Below are 23,728 nucleotides of genomic sequence, written 5' to 3'. Positions count from 1 at the left end.
TTGGCTAAAGATGCGAGATAATGCACAATTATCATTAGCCTGCATGATCTTAGTACCACTTAACAGGATCAATTGACTGAATACGTCATCTATGCCATATTTGAGTCAGACGTCAATATAAGATACATTTCATGCAAGTTATACATGAAGCACTGTTTAAGCTCGGTCAGTCAAAGAAACTGGCAGTCAGAATGAGAGCTTTGTTCTGTCAAAAAGAAAAGGAGCCGTGGATTATTTTTTTTTATAAAGAATTATGTGCTCAATTTTACAATGATATACCTTTTTAGTATTTAAAAGGGTGCAAACTAGATGGAACATATTTAATTTTCATTTACAGTCTTGATGTCATTTGATTACCCTGCTTATTTAACCTTGGACTGTCATCGCTTGTTGCACTTCAATTTCATCGTGGGCAACATTAGGAGGTTATATCATCATCTTGATTTACAAATCGGTCACATGACCTGTTTTCAGTACAACTGGTATTCTGACCTTGATAATTATGTCACATGTAGATAAAGAATAATCAGAGGTATTTGGATCAACCCTTGACCAGTGGAAAAAAATAACAGTGCATGATAATAAATTTGTCTAAATTAACTGGGGGCATTGGTTGATTAAAAGAAATTCATTGAAATTTGACTGATGTAGTGGAACTCTGATTTAGACATAGACTTCCTTTTACAACTGTATGCAGAATAGCAAAACGTGTTTGTCAGTTAAAAAGATCATGACTGGATTGCCACTCTGCACTAAACTGCCATTTTTACTGTCCCAATAGCCGCTTCGAAAAGAAAGTTTTGGAACTCAAGAGTTTCTTTTGTCGCCGCTCTTTAGTAGTTGGTTTCATGCGATACGTCAAAGAAAATGCCTGTTGTTGGTTTCCTTGATTTGGGATGTCATTTAACAGCCTTGACATGATACCCTTAATTTGAAATTCATTTGACAGTATAAGGCTGTTTTTAAGTTGCAATCATACAATGTTCGTGGCATGCTAAGTTCATTTGTAACAACAAATGTCATAGATTGCCAAATGAATAACCATTAGTATATTACATAAATCTTTAATAAAAGGTTATCTTGGCAACAAACCCAACAAAAGTGCTCTACAAATTTATGAAGTTTGATGGAATTCCCATCATGAGGTAAAATATCATGGCCGAGATCTGTATCTCTGTTAAACATTCACATGCCAACACATCTTCCAATGGAGCATGACAATTTTGTGACTTTATAGAAATGGTTAAAGATATCACTGCAACCTTGACCTCTGTATTCAATTTATAGGGGACATTTGCTGGTCATAACCAAACTGACTACCAAGTTTGAGGTTCTTCAGCCAAAGTTTTCTTTAGTTATTGATCTGAAACCACTTTTTAGCTCAAGGTCACTGCAACCTTGACCTTTGAACTTCTGACCCAAGTTTGAGGTTTCTTGGTACATGGGTTCTTCAGTCATTCTTCAGTTTGAATACTATATGACAACCTTTGGGGGCATAAAAATAGCAACAAGAGTCCTTTTTTTAAATTGGTTTTAAAACCAATATCTCTAGCATGCCTTGCAAACCTGTGACTTTATTCTGAAGTAATAAAATGTTATTTATATTGAAATGACAACTAGTCATACCCTAAGGTATTTATTAATTTCCTTCTCGCCTAAATGATAATGAGGAATAAAATTACTCAGATACATGTACTTGGTAAAAAGCAGACAAAACAATTCATAGCTTCAGTATATTTTTCGAAAACATGATTCATAATACAGAAATGCACCATAATATAGTCAATAATCAATCAATACACATCTTTAGTCACTACAGACTTGGAAACAATAGTATTGAAAGTTGCCTGGATGATATTGTAGAGGTTATGGTAAGATGAGGAGAGATCATGGTTGGTTTTCAACCGTTTTCTCGGTGGTGTGAGATCTTCAGGCCGGGTGTCGGTGCCACATTTATCCAAGGTGAAGTCTGAAAAGCATTTAAATGAGGACGTTAATTTGATGGCTTGTATTAAAGTAGCATTAATAACATCAAAATTTATGGTAAGCAAGAAAGAGTATCAAGGGCAATGCTAATATTGATATTGTATGTGGGACTGAGATGTTCAGGAACAGGGTGTAGCCAGTTGCCAGGGTAACCTCAGGTCACGCTCCATACATATGAGACATAATCATAAGTACAGTTTTTTTTAAATATTATGTACTGATCCTTTAAGAAAAACACTTCTTATAATTATCTGATTGATTTCTGTTTCCATTTGATGATTACTTATATCAGAGTTCCCACTTACTATTGTTTTCAAGGGTAAACTTACCCCCTGAGGCCTGGGTCTAATTTTTGAAGGTATTAAATAAATATTTTATTTTTTTATTGAAAAGTGACATGATAACAAATTGTTAGTTTTGTATTGAAGTTACAACTTCACGACTATTTCAATCTCTGTCAATCAAAGTCTATTGTCTACAGGATACATTACAGACTGCCCTTTGGATGACTTCATCCACATCTGTCCCATGTTGTTTCATGAAATAGTCAATTGTCATCCTGTTTTCAACATTTTTGACCAGATGCCTGCTTGTGAACTTGCTTATGTGGCTATTCTGGGATGAAAATCCCCTTTCACAATGTACAGATGTAAGGGTACTGTCATCAGTATTGATGCCATTTTCGTAAAGTTGGGATATGTTTTACTATGTGATGAAACAAGGAGCATGCACATTTCCTGTAGACTGAGTTCTCTGTTTGTATTCAGTAGAAACTTGAACTGAAGGTGGTTGCCTCTTGTCTCAGGAGCATTTAACATATTCCCAAAGAAGACAAGAATCCTGTTCAAACTTTGCACACCATTTTCACTTTTTGGATACTTTTTCTTAATTTTTGCACTCGTTGTTTCATCGCCTGAAGTTTGCACAGGTTCATTGTTCAGATTACTAGATGATTTGGATTTGTTTTCTCTAAAACCAAACGCTGTCAGCTTCGATTGCATCAACATTTTGGATGCAGATGGAATTCCAGTGTGTAGATTGGTTACAATGTTTTGCTGCTTATCATTCATTTTGCCAGGCGTAAAAAGTTATAACCCGTCTACATTGTAATGACTTCCCTGAGCAGAATCTGCGGTTTAGCCAATCGATAAGACTGGATAGTATTTGTCATGCCTATTTTTAGAACGCGGTGTGGGATTCCAACGATATTAATATTAATATATAAGCCCTCATGATTTCCGGATGCACCCAATCTCGTACTGGGTGAAAAATGTATGTGTGATTTTTATTTTTTTGCGTGATTTACGTAATATTTTATGTGAGTGGGAACTCTGTTATGTTATATGCAAACCTAAACAAAAATTGATAAAGACAAGAAAAGTGATGGAAATAGCTTAACTTCTTTTTCTAAAACACTAAAAGAAATTTTGTCATTTTTTATGATCTTTATGTTAAAACTAATCTATATCTACCATTCTCCGGTGTGTTGCTGGAGGCGGTGAGATGAGAGAGGCAGACACGGCCTGACTGTATAAGCAGACTGGTTACATCCTCACAAAGTGGCGGGAACGCTCCACACACTCGCACCATGCACGGCAGAGTCTCGGAGAAAAACTCCATACGATTGCCCGCTTCCAACACTACAATGGAGAGAACATTTATATTTTAAATTGGATGTAAAACAGTACAAGCTACTGTCTGTTCTTTTCACATTTGAAGACATTTATTTTTCAAATGCTACTTTTAGTTTAGATTAAAACATTCATTTTTCTAAGCAAACAGATGGGTGAACTCAAATATAAATGTTGAATATCATAATTTACATTTGGCAAATGCAAATATATTAAACATAACAGGGACAATTTTTTGTTATGATTTCCAGAAACTTACATTTAAGGACAAAATAAACATACAAATGAAAGAAAAGTCCAGAAAATTGATTCAATGAGAGCCAAAAAGACATTGATGAAGAGCTTGGCCATCCTGGGGGCTTTGGGAGGGAGCTTACTGACAATATGGTGTAAAAAAGACACTGTGTATGGTAGAATATTCAAAATGCACAATTTTGTCACCTCCGATCATAGCGAACATGACATTGATACAGAGCTTGGCCATGCTGAGTGACTTTGGGAGAGCGTACTGGCAGCAGAGGTGCGACGTCAGCTTGATGGCAAACATCTGAAACCCGGCGGGGAATAGGAGAATTAAAGCCATCTTCAAACAGTTTACAGACCACATCAATTCCACAAAAATATTTGCTCAAGCTAGGCTCACTGTTTTTGTTTTGGTTTGTTATATTTTTATTTTAAAGAATTTTGCAATGTTTTATGAAAAGAATATCAAAGATAATCATGATAAACAAATTTTTATTTTGGAAAAATCAAGTTGAAAGTTAAACTGGCTAAATGAAATAAGATACTTAAGGCAGTTAGGCTTTAGATTTTTAGAGAATTGGGACCTGAAGTTGACTAGCATCTCGGAATCATTAAAGATGCACTCTTACTCCAAGATAAGATTTTACACAATTAAAAATATTGTTTTAATATTCCAAAAAAGATGAATAAATTTCGAAAGCAATGGTTCTCATGTGTGTTACTGAGTTTAATTTGAAAGAAATGAGCATAAAACATGGTATTTCTACCTTATGAGACTATTTTAGACCACAAAATCTTTTAGCACTCACCAATCATTTAATATTTTTTTGCGCCTTCTGCTACACGGTTACAATCTTGCTATCAGTAATTAATATTTTCCATAAGTGCATTATTTAGTAAGTAGTTTAAAGGGTTTATCAGTCAAAATTTATGTTTGTTATACATGTGTATGTATTGATTTTGAATAAGAGTGTCACATTAATCAGCAATTGTAATAATGGACTTCTTTTAAAGGTAATAAAACATTTGTTCAAAGCGCTATTTTGAGTATCTATACCTGCTTGTCCATCTGTGGTTGACTGAGCATCTCGGGAATATAGTCGAGGCAGATGTGCATGGAGGGGATCCCCCGACACGTCACTGGCAACAGCTCACTAGGGTAACCCTGCAAGAACATTTAATATGAAGCAGATTTATGATCTTGAACTATTTTGATATGACTGCTTCTGACCAGACCCACTAGATCAGAAAACACACCATTATATGATCCAGAGTAGCGCACTAGTGGCGATACAAGGATATGCAAAGAGCAGATATCCGTTGTATAAAACATTTCTGAGAGTGCATAATGTCATATACAGGCTTAACATTTATTTTTGCATGGAAATGTAAATAGCAAATAAGGCCATGCTATATCGGGTTATTGCATTATCTATCAACAATGGTTACAGCAGTGATTGTACAATGATCGAGTATTGTCAAAAATTGATCATTTGCTCCGTAGTTGGGAGATAATTGATCATTTGCTCCTTAGTTGGGAGATAATTGATCATTTGCTCCTTAGTTGGGAGATAATTGATTATGAATTTCAACAATTGACAACAATTTATTGCTGACAATAAAAAAATCAGAATGGCATTTTGAAAAACCATAACATGAGCTTTCTGTCGCCAAATTTTATGTTATTCATGCCCACTGGAATATTCCTTGTGAATGATCGGAATTTCATTTTATAATACATTTTGATAACTATCAAACAACATATCCATATTTTTTAACATAAATCCTTTTTCAAATATGACATCGAATGGACTCTCCAATATGGCACCTTTGAGAATCGATTATGGTTTTTGTCTGATTTTCAATCCCTAGATCTAAATCAATATCTCTATGACCTCTTACAAAATGGTAGAAAAAGTATTGTTGTTGTTAAATATAGTTTAGTCTTGGAAAAAATACGTAAGCTCTATCACTGATTTATTTTAATGACCAAGTCCAGTGAAAACTTATCATTACTTCACTATTTTAAACTCATAGTAAATGTGAAACGATAAAATAGAAACATGTTGAGCAATGCTTTGGGTAGGAATTAAATGTCTGGTATTTGCATGTACAGATTTAAATCGAGCGCGTGTTTCTTACCTGGAAGTGTACGAGCTTGGCGAGGTTCGGGTCGGAGATGAATGTCTGGTGTATGTATGTACAGATGACCGACCTCACTTCCTGCAAGTTGCTCAACAACCCACTTTTCTGAATAAAGGCAGGGAAAAAACATGCTAAAACGATACACAACTAATAACCATCTTTCTGTTTTAAAAGCAGCAGGTTATAATGATGACTCAATGCTGTACAAACATGTATCCTAATATAAACAATGACAATCAATAAGTTTAATTGTTACATTTTTTCTCCTCCTTTTTCTTTGCAACTTGAACTATCTTCTTAACTTTTTAGGTCATCAGATATCATTAAATTTTGATTTAAGGTAATTTTCAATATCATATGAGCATCCTACACTCATCAGGTCATAAATTAGAAATCTTTTAAAGGAAGACGCAATGCATCATGTTTCCTACCTGTTTTTCCTGTTCATTAGGCAGACAACACTCTAGGAGTATCTGTGTGATGGCGCTCTCCTGTGCAGAAAGCAGCGCCCCCTTCAGTTCATGTCTATCCTGGTCCACCTGCCCCGCTCCGTCTAACACTGGCGTGCTCGCAATGTGGCTCTCCATGTACACACGACATGCTAGCGTGTACGCTGACAGGATACGTAACACAACTTCCAATATTGGAGCACACCTGATTATTTGTAAACAAAAAAATGGGGTTTTTACAATTATTTAATTCTATAATAATTACTAAATATATGTATCATTCTATTCTTTTTAATTTTGAAACTCCTCCTTGGCCAATAAACCTTGCAAAGTAACCTCCCAACCCTTTCTTTTCTCTTTATGTTCACAGCATAATGTAAGGATTTGTTTGTTAAAAAAGGAGTGTTTAGTTCTTCGAATAACTGCTACAAAAGTACTATGATGCCAACCTGAACACCCTTTCATCACATCTGAGTACAATGAGTGGGTCCACAGTGATGTCTGTCTCCGAGTATAAACTGAACTTGAAACCAGACTTCCGCTGGGGTCTCAGTGCATTCACAGTTGACAAACGGACACTGAAAAACCAATACAGGGCTATGAAACTTTTTAATCAAAAATCTTTCAACACCACATCAATCACATTAAAGCTTGTTTTATAAAATAATGATGATACCAATTCAAATTTAAATTAACTAAGAATAATATTCCGCTAACTTGTAATATCTGTATGTTGAAAAGTTATCATAGAAAAACAGAGCTAAGGAGCACGTAAAATACAGATCATTATGTTAATACCTCCTGGGCATGAGTGAGTGTATCTTGAACCAGACTTTCTTCACCAGATCTACCACCTTTCTCGGAACTTCAGGGGTCAGCACTAAAGGGAGGCAACTCACAATCTCCTCACTAAAGGGATGTAACTCTTCCACTGGCAGGTTTAGGACTTGTTGTAAAATCTCCATCAACTCTAGTGAGTTCTCCTCTAACTTTGCAAGTGCTGAAAAAAGCGTAGTACGATCAAACTAATATACATAACCTACTATTCCAGCCAACTGGCCTCGGCTTAAATTGCATGCATTATTATTAAATCCTTCAGTTAATAGATATGATGTGAAAATAGGTAAGTAATTGTCAGCAATATCTCCTTGACATTTATTGATGGATTTTGACTTACAATTAACAAATAATATTCATAATGTGAAGAATTTGAAAACAAGTCACCGGAGTATTTTGAGCATACCTTTTCTAAATCGTTTGACAGTACAAGTCCTAGGTCGGGTGACAGCTGTGCGAGTTGTCTGGCTGCCAGGGGTGAGTGTTTCCTCCAACCAGTCTTCCACGATACACAGATGGGGGAACTGGGTCACAAGAAGTCTGAAATAAGACTAAACATGAGCATAGCAGAATATGAGAAAAAAAAACATGCTGACTGTTTAACTTTGCAATGCTTCTTTTTTTCATATTTTCTTTTGGTATCAATGTCTTTCTGTATTCACAGTAGTTTCTGTTTTCAAGCAAAGTAATAACATTTTTTTTCAGTCAACTTTTGCTCTTTTTTCTGAACTTATATATATGAATATTTCAGTATAATCATCTTGGTTCTGGCATACTTGAGAAGTGAGGAGAAGAGCCCGCCATAGAGGTGCTGTCCCCGCTGTGACTGCTGGATCAGATAGTTGATGGGAATCTCAGACATGAGATGGCCCGGGTACGACTCTACACTCCGACCCGACAGGGCTGAATATAACAGAAACAATTTAGTTTTAATTATGTTGTGTCTATTATCCTCAGTTGAAATCAGTTCTCATTACTGATGAGGCCCTTAGAAAGCTTCCAGGCTTGAGATCAATCCAAAGTACAAATAGATCACCAAACTCTCATTTTTTTCCACAATTACATAGGATAAGTGATCCTTACCTAGCTGTTTCCTATGGCTGTCCAGTGTGTCCTCATACAACAAAACATAATACAGCATACACATGTGGGGTGCTAGGTTCACTGGCTTCCCTCTTGTCTGTGTGGAGCAGTGAAGAATTAGTTTAGATATCATACATACAAATAAGATGCTAAGATATCGTAATGCACTGACATAATACACATGCATATAAATAGTTGATCAAAGATTTGTAGGAAAATAATAAAAAGTATAAACGATAAAGTTAAACAAAAAAGCTGTTAACCAAATGACAACATATGTCTGTTACTTTCAGTCAAACAAGCGCCATATCTCAACAATTACAAAGACCAGAGTTAAACCTTTTGCTTAATAACAAATGCATATTATCTTTCTTTTTTTCAACTGCTGTGCCATGTTTTATCTGAATATCTTGAACTGTTTAAGCATTATTCAACTTTCCAAGATTAAAAATGTTGCAGGTCGATAACATGGACACAAAAGCTAAGATTATACCTTGAAGACAAGAAGAAACCCTTTCTATGAATATGTAGTATACATAGAACACAGAAATATTATTTAGTCATTAATCCTCTACAGGTACCTTATTAAAGACAGGTTTCTCAGAGAACAGCCTGGCTATGTCTGTGGCAGATATGGGCTGATTGGTGTGGTCGGTCTTGTTACTCTTGACCAGGATGGAGTTTACGTATGCCTCGATCAGTTGGGGTAGAAGGGGATGGAGCGGGTACGAACACTCAAAGATCTGGGAGTAGATCCACTCCTGAAAAAGAACCACATTCCATAAAGTTCAGAGATCTTTTTTATAGTTTTGTAACTGCTGTTATGTTATGTTATATGAAAAATAGTAGTATTTACAAAACTAAATACCTCAATACTTCAATACCATGATGGGAACCTTTATTTACATACCTTGATGGGGACCTTGTACTTGGAGAAAGCCCTACTCTTAAGCAGCTGGTGTATACAGTGTATAGGCAGGTAGCCATCCATTCCTGCACTCAATTCGGACGTGACAGGTACTGTCACAGCATGGGATGTGATCACCTAAAAAATACATATAAGAATGGCTTAGTGTGTATAAATTTTATGGGCAGGAAGCCTTCCAGCCCTGACGTGATAGTAATCACCTGAATACAACATTCCATATACTTATTTAGTTGTGAACATGACAAGATCTTTTTATCTTTAAATTGCACATTGAGTACAACTTTTAAAGTTATATTTAACTCCCATTTATTTGAAATGTTCTTTCTTTATTTACCACAAAATGTTCACCTTCAAACTGTAAATATATTTAAAAGAAAAAAGTCTTGCACACCTGACAGGCATTTCTGGTTAAGATAAGTCAGGTGCCACAACACTCCACTATTGATTTCTTTTACTGTATAGATTATGACAAATACATTATGCATATTCAATACAGTGGATTCAATAAAAGACTGACCAAAGAAAGTGCTCAATACCTGTTCTGTGAAAATGTCTTGTGTGAAAATCTGTCTTATTCTTGCAAGAGCATTGGCTTTCACTGGGCACTGAAAACAACAGTAAATACAATAAACAGATTTTAACATAATTAAAACCAAATTAAAATTTCACTTTAAAACTTGGTTTACAAATCGTAACAAGTTCTTCTTTGTAAAAGTCAGATTTTGATCAAGCCAGGCAAGTTATAACAAATTTAGGGCTTGCAGACTTGTGCACATACCATTCAAAATAACGAGATTTGTGCAATGATTTTGCATCATTCAATATAAATGAATGAATTAAAAAAACACACACACACAAACTAAAAATGTGTATCAGCATCTTTTATGGTAAAATGTGTGTTGGTACCAACCTTCATTCCAAGTGTAGAGCAGACTAGCTCAGATATTGCATGCATGTGGTTGCCATGGAAGTGTATGGCAATGAGAAACAGCATCTCTCCAAACGATGAACTCTTCCCTGATGACCTGCAAGATACAATTGTGTTGATATACAATGTTCATAAGCATTTAAGCCCAATCACCTTTCTCTAAAGCATGCACCAATGACAAGAATAAAGAATTTGGTTAAGAATAAAGAAGTTTACAGCATTCTATCTTCTGAATTCTACACCACGTAACTGCTCAAAATTCTCCATGCTTTTTTAAGTTCTGCCCATTTGCAACAAAAATAGCCTCACAAGTAGTAAAAACCTAGACACAATTTATTGCAACAATATACTGTGAAATCATTTATATTCGTTGGCATGAAATTTCGTGGTTTGCCGAAAAATTACAATTTCGTGGGTACTTGAATTCGTGGTTTTTCGTTTTTGAAATAAAAAATAATCGAAATTGCGATCGTCCTAGATCGACTGCATTCCACGCGCTGGCCCGTGATTTCCGTTGTGTACGTCACTCAGTTTATGACACTCGCTAAAGTGGTACGACATGCCAATTAGTGCATATATCCATGTCAATTATCGATTTAATTGGAAATTAAGGTCATAAAAGAAGATGTACCCTGTTCCTTATACAGATAGACGAAAGATAGCTGATGTTTACAAATTCAATTACTTTTGAATATCATCTCATTTCAATATTTATTCACACGTTTTTGTTTAATAAGTATATTGAATGCTTTGTTTTGTACATTGTCACATTGGGTGCTCAGTAACCTCTAATGTAATCGATTATTTCATTAAAGAAATAAAATCGAGAACCGACACTCACATTTTGTACACCTGGAGATTTGAATGAACAGCACATGTTAAGGCACGTGCTTCTGTCATTTGTTTCATATAAACACATTAAAATGATTTGGTTTATTATTTGTTAAAGGCTGATATAATATATTAACAAAACAATGATAGTAAGATATACAGTTAGACGGATATTTACGATGTGTACTGCGGCCTCTGTAACGAATAAACTAGAGTATGTACAGAACATGGCAATTGAAAAAGGGAATAAGGGTCAAAATTTCGTGGGATCTTGAATTCGTGGATCACTCAACCCACGAAAACCACGAACATTAATGCCCCACGAACATTAATGATTTCACAGTAACACACCTTCCAAATGTTTTCTCCGAGTCCATGAGCCATCGAATCCAGTCTGCCACCTGCCTTTCTTGCTCAACACTCCTGTAGGAGATTAGACAGTGTTTAAGACTGTAATAACATGATAGCACAAAATGTATGAATTCACCGAACTGTTAACAATTTAGACCTAAACATCTGCAGCCAATTTGTATAAAACTTGGATAAGTTGTCCACAGGTTATCTTAAGGCTAGTTTGAACAGTAAAATGATTTCATTGGTTTATATTGATTTCTGGATAAATATTGACCAATCAACAAATATTTTGGCCAACTTTAACCTAACCAAAGACTTAACCAGTTTTATACAATTCCCTGCCGGCCAACATTTTTCAAACAATCTTAAGTCTCTCATAACAGGTGTGCATTGCTTAAGCTGTTGGCTATCAGGTGCTATACAAGCTACACCTATGCATTTACTTTGATTCAGGTTTTTTTCTTAAGAGGAGCTGTTATATAGCACTCTATGGTACTCTCACATACAAATGTTATATCTAACCTTTATATTGTTTTGAGACTTTTGAAGAAAATCCTTTTTTTATTTGTATAATCAAATTTTAGTTAGTAATTTGAATAAAATCAAATAATAAATTTACAATTTATACAAATGTTTCGAGAAAATGGGACCACTGATATTTTATGCCATTTTGAAATTTCACAGTCAGAATCAGGGTTTGTTTGATCACATAAATTAGAGAATAATTTACATCGAAATAGATATATTTTTTGTATATTTCACTGGATATTTCACAATGTTTATTTCATTGTGAAATTCACAACATTTTTCACTGTGTTTTTCACATAGTGTATTATACACTGTGTGTTTTAAACTGTGTATTTCACACAGCTTATTGGACTGTGTATTTCTTTGGTTCAATTGAACGTACTCCCCCTATGATGTAAGGGCAGGCAATGAGCATAGAGAGGCACAGGGAAACAAGCCTGGAACCGGACTGGCAGGTTGGAGGTCGTGAACATACTCACCCTATGATGTAAGGGCAGGCAATGAGCATACAGAGACACAGGGGACAAGCCTGGAACCTGATTGTCAGGTTGAAGGTCGTGAATGTACTCACCCTATGATGTAAGGGCAGGCAATGAGCATACAGAGGCACAGGGAAACAAGTCTGGAACCTGACTGGCAGGTTGGAGGTCGTGAGGTCACAAGGCTGAGCAATAACTTCATCTCCTCATCCGTAAATCTGATAGACAGGAATGAATGTTAGTTTCCTTCTGTGCCAGTATTATGTTAGTTTCAATATTTTGCACAACATTAGGGATGATTTGATATGCATGGAAAGTAATAATTGACAGCCAAAATAAGTAGTTTTCATAGAAATGAAAAGCACTTTTTTTCATAGATTCAAATGCAATATCTATAGGAGCAAAATGTTTACATCTTAAAATGTGTCAGATAAAATTTGATCATGAAAATATATATTTTGACTTATGGAGTCCAATGCATCCTTTGAGTAACACAACAAATAACCTAGAGATATTAAACAACCTACTTGAGTGTTGCAATTCCCTTCAGTGCACAGTAAAGCCTAACAAAGGAGCTGGCCTCAATAACATGGGTGGGGTCCATACTGGTTCCTGGCCCTGGGATGATCTCGGAGAGCTGTCTGATCAGCTGCTGTCTCATGGCATGGAGCATCGACATTGTTGGTTCCCGGCCTCGCTATTTACAAAACATTATTTAGTTTTGTACACATAAGCAAATTGGTATCATTTCATCAACATTATTTCGAGCTGAAGCACAAATGCCAATCTTGCCAGCAGTTCGGAGACTTTATATTTGGACTGTTTAAAAGTGCATTATCTCATAGAATATGTGGATTAAAACTTTGGTCAAGATTACAAACAAAAAACTATTCTACAACTATAAAAAATTGAGTACTTCTGTTTTTTGAATGATTACTCATCCAGAATTTGTTTTCCTTGAAATTTTGACCAAAGCTTTTATCAACTCTTTCTATGAGAAATATGGTTTTAAAAAGAATGAAAACATACAAGGGTTTGAACCGTATATGGCAAAATGAGTTGAGTTGAGATTTGTCCTGTGTTTATTTGTAATATCTATTCGTCCAGTCTCAATATTTTAATCTGATACATTTTGGAAAAAAAAAAATTTGAATTTTTTTGCTTGGTTAATTCATATTTATACTTATTTTGCATTTTTAACAATATCAAAGTGAAAATTATTAAAAGTCATCTGACATTATCTTAGATTTATCTTTATGCATAAAACAATCTAGTACAATATTTATTTTTTGGGTAGTTACTCAAGTACTTTTTTTAATTACTTGTCTGTAGAATATTGAATAATGATTGTTATCAAAATGACTAAAACATATATCATTTTGAATCATGACACGCTGATATGTGGAAAAATGGGTTGAAACTAAGAAATAACAGTTTCAGGGGCCAGACATACACGTAACAAAGTGATTTCATATCATATGTTTAAAAAAAACATTTACTTCATTATATATATGTCTATACATGTTTATTTCTCGGTGACAGTTGATGTTCATTTGTTTAAGTTATACAAAATGTTTATAGGTTGGTCAATATTTATCCAATAATTACTACCGGGTAATAACCAATCAAACTAGCCAATAGATAGCATGAGGACAACTTATCAAAGGTAAGGTTTATGCAATATGCTGCCATGGATAAAAGCACTGTTTAACTAGATCCCATGTTCACTCACCCTTTGGCCACATTTAATGAATTGTGAGAACCAATTCTTCACTTCAATGTTGTTGCCTAGCAACAAACCACTGGTGAATGCTACAAGGTCATTGGCTGATGAATCTCTTGAGCTTGATTCCGATTGATTCGTTATGTTCAGGGTCAGTGCCACTGTCAACCCTGGCATGGTACAGTTCTGAACCTGTAAATTGACAAGACTTTATACAATGCCTATTTAATGCCTTTTTTACAAGGACATGCAGTGTTAAAAAAAAGTATGGTACATGTTAATTTTTGTACATAAAAAGAACAATTTGCATATGAAGCTATAAATGAGAACTTACACAGAGAGTCCTGACATGCAGTGCTTCTGCAGGGTTCATCTGACACAGTGCTTGGAGGAGTTCCATGCGGCGACGCCCACTCACAGATTCTTCATCCTGTTTCTCTCCCTTCGCAACCAGACTTTTACAAACTGGGATGTCAGAGGAAATAGATATTTTTTTTTAATTTTAGACTAGTGCAAAGATGATAAAGGCAATGAGTTTCATTCAAAAACCTGTATAGTATAATACTAGAACTGTTAGACTAACCAAAGTGTGTTATGTCAGATGTAGTGTATAACATTTTCAAGTTCCATTCTATTATTTAGCTTATGCATAGTCTAGTTCAATTCAGGATCCTACAGAATTTAGATCTTCAAATGCATAAAAAATCAATTTAGACCAAACCTGTATTGCTCCTACCTTGATTGAAGCTGTCAGGAGAGTTGGCCACCAGTCTACACAGCAGCCAGGGTCCATTTGGTACGTACATGAGAGCCTCCGCAACATCCCCCATGGGAAGCAGACCTGGCAGCTCTAGAAATACATAAACTCATGTAGTAACATTGACTCATCTGCATTTACCAAATACAGATAATTTGCAACAAAGCTTTGCTCATGAGACTTAACTAACATTAAACACATATTTTTTAACATTACTTACACATTTATATAATTTAGCGTTAAAGATATGAAACATTTACATGTCTACTTGTCTAATTAGATTCATAAAAAGAAAGTAAAATAAATCGGCAAAGAAAATAAAGTACAAAGACTTTTCGCTGTATGAATAAGTGTAACAAATGTAATTTGCAGTGTACATAAATAAACTAAATACCTGAGTAAGAGATACAGAGGACATCCGCCACCTCCTCCAGGTAAACATCACAGTCAAACAGCTCCCACTGCTTCTGCGAGAAGTCTGTCTTGTTCTCACGCACCTGTGAAAGAGAAAAACAGGTAATAGGAAAACAAAATACTGCAAGTTAAGATCAGTTTAATCTTAGGTCTTAAAATGATTATCAAATAATCATTGTTGAAAAATTGCAGTCAGCGTTGACAAATCGAAGTCAGAGATATATATATCATTGAATTTTTTGAAGTGAGAGTCAGAGTCTGAAGTATCCATATATGCAATACTCCTAGTATTATACTAACAACATAGAAACAGAAGCACTATACATTATTTAAAACTGATATATTGTTAACACACCTGTGATAATATGTAAAGGAGTTCACTTAAAAGTAGCCTTATTCTTCTTGCAGGATCGCTATGTTCGAACTCAAGGGCTAGGCCATTTTGAAGTTGGGATATTAGTACACTATCAGAATATGAGCTGCCAACTTTCATTCTGAAATAAAAAAAATGCGAAATGCAAGACACTCTCTAAAGCAACAGTTTCTGATGTATAAAAAAGGTAAGATTTATCTAATATCGCAATGATGGACAAGTAAAATAAGACCTAAAGAGCTTTAATAGTAACAAACATAATGTATAATTCTAAAAGCTGCTACGGACTTGTTGTTAAGAACTTTTTATCATTCCTGTGTAAAAATCTTTAACAAAGCTATGTCCAGGACCTTCTGATCCAGAGTTTGATATCCTCCTATGTTTACCACTCAGCCGTAGTAAATGGCTGTCAACTAGTCTTTTGACGATTTTTTTTATTAAGGCAGACTCGAGACGTCCACCATCCCAGAAAAATGTAGCTAACGGTCCTTGCGCAGAGAATCCTCGTGGCCACAATTTTGAAATTATCTCTGATATAAATTCAGATATCTATGAAAATATTGTTGGCTACTACTAAACACATACGGTATTTATTTATGTCATTATGCCAAAAAAACATGTTCAGGTAAAAAACTGTCGTGTGTCGATTGTTTATCAAGTATCCCTAATCTATAAATCTGGGACAAATCTGACAGGTTGTGTACATGTATTAAATGGTTTTCGTGACCAAGAATATATTTATGTGAAAATAATGACTCTATTGACAAATTCAATTCAGTTTAGATCACTGTCGGGTATATATTGAACAATTTTGTCATTATTATTCAACATCGATGCATAATATTACTATATATTCTTTCGCCCAGTGTTAAATGGTAGCTCAACAGGGATTAATAAGAAATATCAAAATAATAAAAAAGTATCCCTGATCGCTCATTATTGTAGCTACACTCAGCCACTGCCACTCATTATTTTTGTCAGAGGGCTACATAATAAATTATGTCTAATATTTCAGTAATGTCACCAGAAAAATACATTATAAATTGCAATTTTATATCTTTACAAGGTTTTCAGATTAACGTTACTGGTTGAGTTTGTAAATCCCAACAGTATATAAATACCGAACACCTGTTAAATCATGCTTTTGTTTACCTCGATCAATAATTCGATGATCTAGATCGATACAGACGCTTGCCTTCGCAACGAATGCGAATTTTCGTCAAGTTTAGGTGAGTATTTTTCTTATAAATCCCTGTCAAACTCCAAATCAGGTGAAATGTAAATATGCAGCACGCGGGGGAATGACGTCACTGATTTTAAATTGCAATCAATATCATGGGTAAGGAATGTTCTTAGATTTTCAAAGCAAGGGACAAAACTCAAATTTTCTAAGATTAGATTCTGTTCGAGTTGATTCCCATTTCCATTTTGTGTTTGATTTGAAATGAAAATGACGGAATAGAAATCTATTTTTAGATAAAATATAATTTTTAGGGATCGGGATTTACAAATTCAATTTCACAGATTGAATGGTGATTTACTGTGCTTGAAATGAACGTTTTGCGTTTATGAATCAAACTATTTTGTGAATGTGTACTTCAGCAGAGGCTGAGGTTTGAACCAAACATTATTAATGCCAAGTTTGAAGTTACTAGAACTAAAACTGGCAGAGATATTATTAAAAAACTGTAAAAACTGTTCGGATTTACAAACTCAACCAGTATAGTATGCTCCTACTGACGATAATCATAACCATAAGTTAAAAGTTCTTTGAATAGCAGACGCATAATTTCATCATTGACAGGATAGTCATATACATGGATATACAATGTACCTCAGTTGTTGTTCTTTCTTAACATCTTGTTCTAAGGCATGGAAGTCAATTGAAAGTATAGCCACAATACTGTTGACATCTTCAATCCCTGCCAGAATCTTCAACACATCTTTCCTGCCTACTGACCACAAATGACTTTTGTCAACAGCTGCACATAATGCAGTCCTAACTAAACATGGTAACACTGGCCTTATTTCTGACGAATCAAACCTTTCTAAAACTTTAATGTCAGCATTTTGCATTGCCTGAAACACTTCAGATTTAACTGATAAACCTTTTTTCTTCATTTTTGTTCATTAGATGTTTGTCAGACCATGGACGTCGCCATCTTGAAATTCTGCAGAAAAAGTGAGCGCATAACTTTATTTGAGCAAGAATAAATAAGACACATGTATTTAAATGTAAGAAATATTAAAACTCTGAGCAGGTAAAATACTTGAGGATATTTTTTTTAACTTTCTTTAAAGAATCTATTTCTTCAGTGCACTATTTTCACTTCCGGTTTCTACTTTCAGTTTTGATTTTTAGTTGTTTTAGCAACTTTTCCTGTTTATTCTCCATTTATCATGGCACAGGCTCGTGTTCCACCGCAGACAGGATCAAATTCATTTAGTGGTATGATATCATTTTTTATTGGTTAAAAATTTAATTGAATATGATGTACAGAAATTATCATTTGTATGCTTTGTTTTCTATTGATATCAAAGGGAGATAACACTGAAAAAGCTTTATAGTACAACCTAAAATACTAATTATTTCGCACCTTGCACTGGCTCAACTTGCACCTCAGTATATTATCTGCATATTCGATCAGTAGCGTACTGAATGACCGTCAATAGGGTAAATGACCGGTTCAAGATGACCAAAAGCTCGGAGGGTACAATTTAATTGGAATAATTTGCCACATGAATTAGTGAACACCACATCTGTGAATGCCTTCAAGGCAGGTCTTGATAAACTTTGGAAAAACAAACGGTTTGATACTTCTGAAGTATATTAAGTCTTACCGGAGGCGGAGAACTTACGGACGAAGCAGTTTAAAGGGATTTACTAGCCTTTTAGGGCTAAAGAAGTTCCCTAGACGACAAAAGACAAATTGATACAAAATGACCGGGTCCTGAAATTACTAGTCCATATAAACAGCCCCTTCAGAGTTTTTGACAGTTTTTGTGTTGGGGACTATACGCATCCATATCCCGCTTGTTGTATTCCTAGCCAAGAATGACAGATCCCAGCGCTAAGTATATTGAGCAGAAAGATAACGGGCACCTGCTATATACTTCAAAAATTGCGATACTTTGTTGAAAGATCGATCTGAATTTGTGTTTTATAAAACATTTAAGTGTAGTAAGCGAAAGGTATTGGGTAAAAATAATTTATGTTTAACTTTTTTTTATTTAACAATGCGGTCTTTAATATTGTGGAGTTACAGTTGAAGGATATATTTTACATTGATATGAATCAGTGGACTTGTGGCGTTTAGGGAACAAAAATGAATATCCAAATGTTAAAGAAGTTCCCTACATGAGCATTATTGTGGCTAGATAATTACAGGACACTGAATGTCCATTTTGCTCATTTCGGGTTTTTGTAATCAGAGGCGTAGCAATACAAGACTAACTATGAAGGCCCGATCGGTGTGAAAGGTTCACTGGCTTTGATTAGCGAACCAGAATACCATATTCGAGGGTTACAGCCATCGAAATTAGACTTGTGTATGAACAAGCCCGAATTCTTATACTATTGCTTGGCATTAAATTTTTTAACAAGCCCTGCTATATAGAATTCAGAATTTGAGCAAGCCCGAAATACATTTGACGAGTGCAGAGCTTGCGGGCTTGTTTTAACTTCGACCATTGGGGTTATACACATGTGGAATGTTTTTTTTTACATGTATTCATATGCAAAATTTACCTTATTATAAGTCAATTTATTTGAATAAACAGAACCATGTCTTAAGTGAAAACTCTGCTGAGTTTTTGTATGGATTTGTCTTCGACTTCTTTGGGAGACTGAGTAGCTTTGAGTAGTATTTTTTCATATGTTGAGAATTGTACAACTCAGAGGAATATTAATAAGTTATGTACAATTTCAATCACAAGAAATGGATATAATAACTGCTTTGTACGATATTGTCAAGCTTACAGTGCTTTGCCAAAGTAGCTTTGAGTAGTATTTTTTCAGATGTGGAGAATTGTACAACTCAGAAGAATATTAATTATTTATGTACAATTTCAATCACAAGGAATGAATATATTAACTGCTTTGTACAATATTGTTAAGCTTACAGTGTAATATGTGTCATGCCTTTATCGAAATATCAATGTTAGTCATCTGATGGCTACCTATTGCACGGTAAATGTGCTCTGCCGGCTGGTTACAATTCTGATACAAGAATTAATGCATACTCTTAAACATACAAAACTTACTCCATATTGTTAAATTGTGGTGAAATACTCTTTTGTCTAGAAACAGAAGAACAATCAAAGGTGCGATTCCAAACAGAGCTGGAGTTTGTGCAATGTTTGGCAAATCCCAACTACCTGAACTGTGAGTACTCTTCAGGGATATTAATTATAACCCCCTTCCAAGAAGAGGGGGTATATTGCTTAGCACATCTATGTCGGTTAGTCAGTTGCAGTAGACCAAAGCTTGTCAGAGTGATAACTCTTTGTAATGTACAAAGTAACATTGTAATAATACTATAATTACACTTGCCAACTTAAGAATTGACTATGGAAAGGATCTAGTGAAAGCATGTAACTATAATGTATTCACCCATAATTTACTCTTTAGCAAATAAGTCGAAATTAAACTACTGTTCTGCACTTTCTTTTCCAGTCCTTGCACAGAGAGGATATTTTAAGGACACAAACTTTGTGAACTACCTCAAGTACTTACAGTACTGGAAAGAGCCAACATATGCCAAGTACCTCAAGTGTGTAATCTGGCTTCATGTAAAAATAATACTTTAAACTAATATAGGTTAACTAATAAATAACATGCATTTGCTTGTAAATAACCTGTTTGTAACATTTTATAATCCCTTTGGTATAATGCATGCCAAACATTTTATGTTTGCAACTTCATTACTTTAGATACACCCGTTAATGATAATATCACTACATGAATTGATGTCCTTGGTGTATTAGGTTCTAAATTATTTCTCCGCAGGTACCCTCAGGCACTACATTTTCTGGAGTTGCTGCAGTATGAACAGTTCCGCAAGGAGCTCGCCAACCAGCAGTGTGCTAAGTTTATAGATGACCAACAACTGCTTCACTGGCAGCACTACCAGCGGAAACGAGTGCAACTCCTAGCGGCTGAAGCGGAACATGGGCAGGAAATGACGGAGACTAAACCAGCCTGACCAGGGTGGAGCGGAAGGGAAGATAGGAAAGTGGTGGACTGTTATGACAGTTGTGGGAATGACTGTGTTAATTGTGCAGCTTGCCAGTGAAATGCTGGGATAAAAGGGTTGCTTTAGATATGTGACTGCATTGTGATGAGGGAAATATGAACTAGCTTTGAATGGTTAGATGAGCATTAGAGCAGTTGATACTGAGGCCTTGAACTTTGTTTTCCCATTATATGTACAAGTTGTAAAAATGATCGTTCTATGGACACCCGCGACAGAGTGATAGTTTAGTGGGAATCATTATCCGAAATTCAATATGCGAGATGTAGATATTGCAATGAATTTATATTGCAAATACGCTTTATGTAGCTGCGTTGTAAATATCTGATATCTTCTTTTTGAAAGTCATATTATATGAATTTGATGATATTAAATTGATATGACATTGTAGAATTTGATTTATGACACAAAAAATTAATTCGTATTTATAATAATTAAACTACACACAACAACTCTGTCAGTCAACCAGGTTGAAAAATTGCACTAGCTATGTGTTGTAGATGTTTAGTTAACCACAAGGCTCTTTAAGCCTCATCACTGAAATGAGTAATTTGCATTTTTTGGGGGGGATGTTGTTTCTTTAAAGGTTCTTGATCATTAAAACACTCTTTACAAAATAAATAATACATGAAGGACAGAATATTTGGGTGTAAACAAATCAATACTTGCTACCTAGTACGACTAAATCAGGGAAATATGGGTTAATGCCATGATGTACGAATTCATTGAATTTCTATTTTAGTTGTACTGATCTTTCTTTATTGCTTGCACCCTCTTCTGCTTGCTTTGCTTGTTTCTTTGACATGCATGTCTGAATAAACTGTAAATATAAGCTGTATTAATTAACTATATGCTTATCAGTTATATGGAATGTATGGCCAACATTCCAAATGGTTTGATATCATGCCCTTCACACCTTATTTTGTAAAAATTGGACAGAACAGACAGTATAAATTTGTGTAACTTTGTCAATTTAAGGGCCGTAACTCTGGAGTATCTACTGTTTCCAGGACAATATGGCTGGTTATCAAACGTGTGAAATATTATGCCCATTCACATTGTGTCTAAAGTTTTGCCCGAACACATTTTGACATTAGACAATGAAGTAAGGGAATCCGATTATTAAGCCAAACAAATACAGTTACAAGTTTGGGGTTTCAGGTGCACATAATTGATATTATTCAAGATAACATACCTCAAACAAAGCCAACAAGTTTATCGATTACAGGCTAAACTTGCCAACATTGAAAGCATACGAGGTCAAATGGTAAAATTTTATCAATTTAAAAGCATACCTTCAAAGAGGTGAGCAAACTGATTATTGAACTTGCTCCAGATAGCCAACATGACTGTATCATTGTTTTCAAATTGGGAAATCTAGATAAGAATGCACGACATTGTACCCTGTTCTTGTCACAATATAACATGCTATGGGGGGAAAACTAGCGAACTGTTAACATGTCTTATTTTGAAATTTAAACGTTTGATACCCCCGCACTACTACGCTATGTGTATCATTATGAAATTTAACGGAAAATGTACCGTGGTACTAACGATGCTATGAATAGGGTATAAAGAAATACATGTGTTTTATCGATGAGCATGTAATAATGTAGTTTATGTTTACAACTTAAAGCCAATGAGGTTCTTTTAATCATGGGGACATTAATACCTTTCAAATAAACAGATTTTTATTCATGGATACAGGCATGTTTTTTTAGCTAAATTTTGTATCGGTTAAAAAAACAACATTTGTGAGCATCTTTCTTTCAATATCTGGGCTGTTATTTTGCCATACAAATGCCGATTTAAAATTGATTGGGCATACATGGTTACTATGAGAAGCTGCATGTTAGCCACGAGACCCCTATCTGTCGGGCAATGGTCAAGGTCACACTTAAGGGTCAAAATGAAAGCTTTCCCATGTTGTAACTAAGCCATGCATTTGTGGAATTTTAAATAACTTGGAACAAATGTTCATCATTAAAAGACTTTACACATGTGCAACCCATGTCTGTAGGTCTAAGGTCAAGGTAAAAGTCAAAGGGTCATTAGTCAATTACAAGAGTATTTTGGCTTGTCTCTGCTTTAACTGTTTAAAAGCCACTTGGTACAAATGTTCACTTTTAGTTGTGACACATGCAAAACCTGTGTCCATAGGTCAAAGGTCAAGGAAACTCTAAAGGATCATTGGTCAAAATTCCTTGTACTTTGTATTGTCCAGACTGTCACTTCGCCATGCATTTGGGGATGTTAATCTCACTTTGAACAAATGTTCTCAGTGAGTATACAGAGTGTGGCGTGAAAGACTCTTGTATTTAGGTCAAGGTCACACTCAATGGTCATTGTTCAAAATTCAGTGAATTGGGCTTGTACGGGCTGTCAATTTGCCGTGCAATTAGGGATATTCAATATGATTTGGAAGTTGAAATACAGAGTAACGCATGCTAGACTCAATGTTCATTGTTCTAAATTCTGTGAACTATGCCAAGCCAAACTTATTTTGCCATTCCTAGTATAAAACAGTGGTAAAAAAAAACATTTTAATTTCCACATTCATGAAAACACTTATGCAAAATTAAAAAAGATATATCACAGAACAGTTTCGAAAGCTTTTTATTTAACAGTGTCGGGCTTGACATTGTTGGTGTTGTTACGGTTTTGAAGTTCTAGTTATTGTTTGTTTCAAGTTTATTAAAGGACATACAGTTAATTCAGGAGGTACTCAAATGCTTATTCTCCTTTAAAGTCTTTCATGATGCATATTCGTACCTTGTCATGCCAGTA

At 35.0% G+C, this 23,728-nt stretch overlaps 2 protein-coding genes across 2 annotated transcripts; one reads left to right on the top strand and one right to left on the bottom strand.

Annotated features, from left to right (window-relative positions):
* Positions 1 to 1,719: 1,719 nt before the first annotated feature.
* LOC128233017 (integrator complex subunit 2-like) lies at positions 1,720 to 17,876 on the bottom strand. The gene is made up of 24 exons (XM_052946869.1): positions 17,524 to 17,876; positions 15,672 to 15,810; positions 15,297 to 15,399; positions 14,882 to 14,995; positions 14,480 to 14,610; positions 14,155 to 14,337; positions 12,950 to 13,119; positions 12,515 to 12,640; positions 11,413 to 11,484; positions 10,213 to 10,327; positions 9,839 to 9,907; positions 9,285 to 9,419; positions 8,956 to 9,135; positions 8,375 to 8,471; positions 8,068 to 8,194; positions 7,698 to 7,831; positions 7,253 to 7,454; positions 6,904 to 7,032; positions 6,437 to 6,659; positions 6,003 to 6,110; positions 4,918 to 5,025; positions 4,059 to 4,164; positions 3,459 to 3,626; positions 1,720 to 1,969 (listed from the first exon to the last, which is right to left on the bottom strand). Exons 1-24 carry the CDS (start codon positions 17,808 to 17,810, stop codon positions 1,794 to 1,796), a joined length of 3,402 nt encoding a protein of 1,133 aa, XP_052802829.1. The 5' UTR covers positions 17,811 to 17,876; the 3' UTR covers positions 1,720 to 1,793.
* A 137-nt stretch (positions 17,877 to 18,013) lies between these two features.
* Positions 18,014 to 23,476, top strand: LOC128231682 (mediator of RNA polymerase II transcription subunit 31-A-like). The gene is made up of 4 exons (XM_052944754.1): positions 18,014 to 18,138; positions 19,993 to 20,073; positions 20,365 to 20,461; positions 20,698 to 23,476. The coding sequence occupies exons 1-4, from the start codon at positions 18,090 to 18,092 to the stop codon at positions 20,891 to 20,893; spliced, it is 423 nt and encodes a 140-aa protein (XP_052800714.1). The 5' UTR covers positions 18,014 to 18,089; the 3' UTR covers positions 20,894 to 23,476.
* The last annotated feature ends 252 nt before the right edge of the window (positions 23,477 to 23,728 follow it).

Source organism: Mya arenaria, chromosome 4, assembly GCF_026914265.1.
Source record: "Mya arenaria isolate MELC-2E11 chromosome 4, ASM2691426v1".
In the NCBI taxonomy this organism is placed as follows: Eukaryota; Metazoa; Mollusca; class Bivalvia; order Myida; family Myidae; genus Mya; species Mya arenaria.
The sequence above is the reverse complement of the archived record's forward strand: the minus strand, read 5'-3'. Positions and strand labels throughout refer to the sequence as shown.

What these genes read in the sequence shown, in the direction of transcription:
- LOC128233017 (XM_052946869.1), bottom strand. Translation starts at nt 17,810, where the DNA reads ATGAAGAAAAAAGGTTTATCAGTTAAATCTGAAGTGTTTCAGGCAATG. An exon ending in TCCTGACAGCTTCAATCAAG is followed by an intron (nt 14,611 to 14,881) that starts GTAGGAGCAATA and finishes CTGACATCCCAG; the next exon opens with TTTGTAAAAGTCTGGTTGCG. An exon ending in CTCTTCTCCTCACTTCTCAA is followed by an intron (nt 7,832 to 8,067) that starts GTATGCCAGAAC and finishes GTCTTATTTCAG; the next exon opens with ACTTCTTGTGACCCAGTTCC.
- LOC128231682 (XM_052944754.1), top strand. Translation starts at nt 18,090, where the DNA reads ATGGCACAGGCTCGTGTTCCACCGCAGACAGGATCAAATTCATTTAGT. An exon ending in AGGATCAAATTCATTTAGTG is followed by an intron (nt 18,139 to 19,992) that starts GTATGATATCAT and finishes TCTTTTGTCTAG; the next exon opens with AAACAGAAGAACAATCAAAG. An exon ending in ACATATGCCAAGTACCTCAA is followed by an intron (nt 20,462 to 20,697) that starts GTGTGTAATCTG and finishes ATTTCTCCGCAG; the next exon opens with GTACCCTCAGGCACTACATT.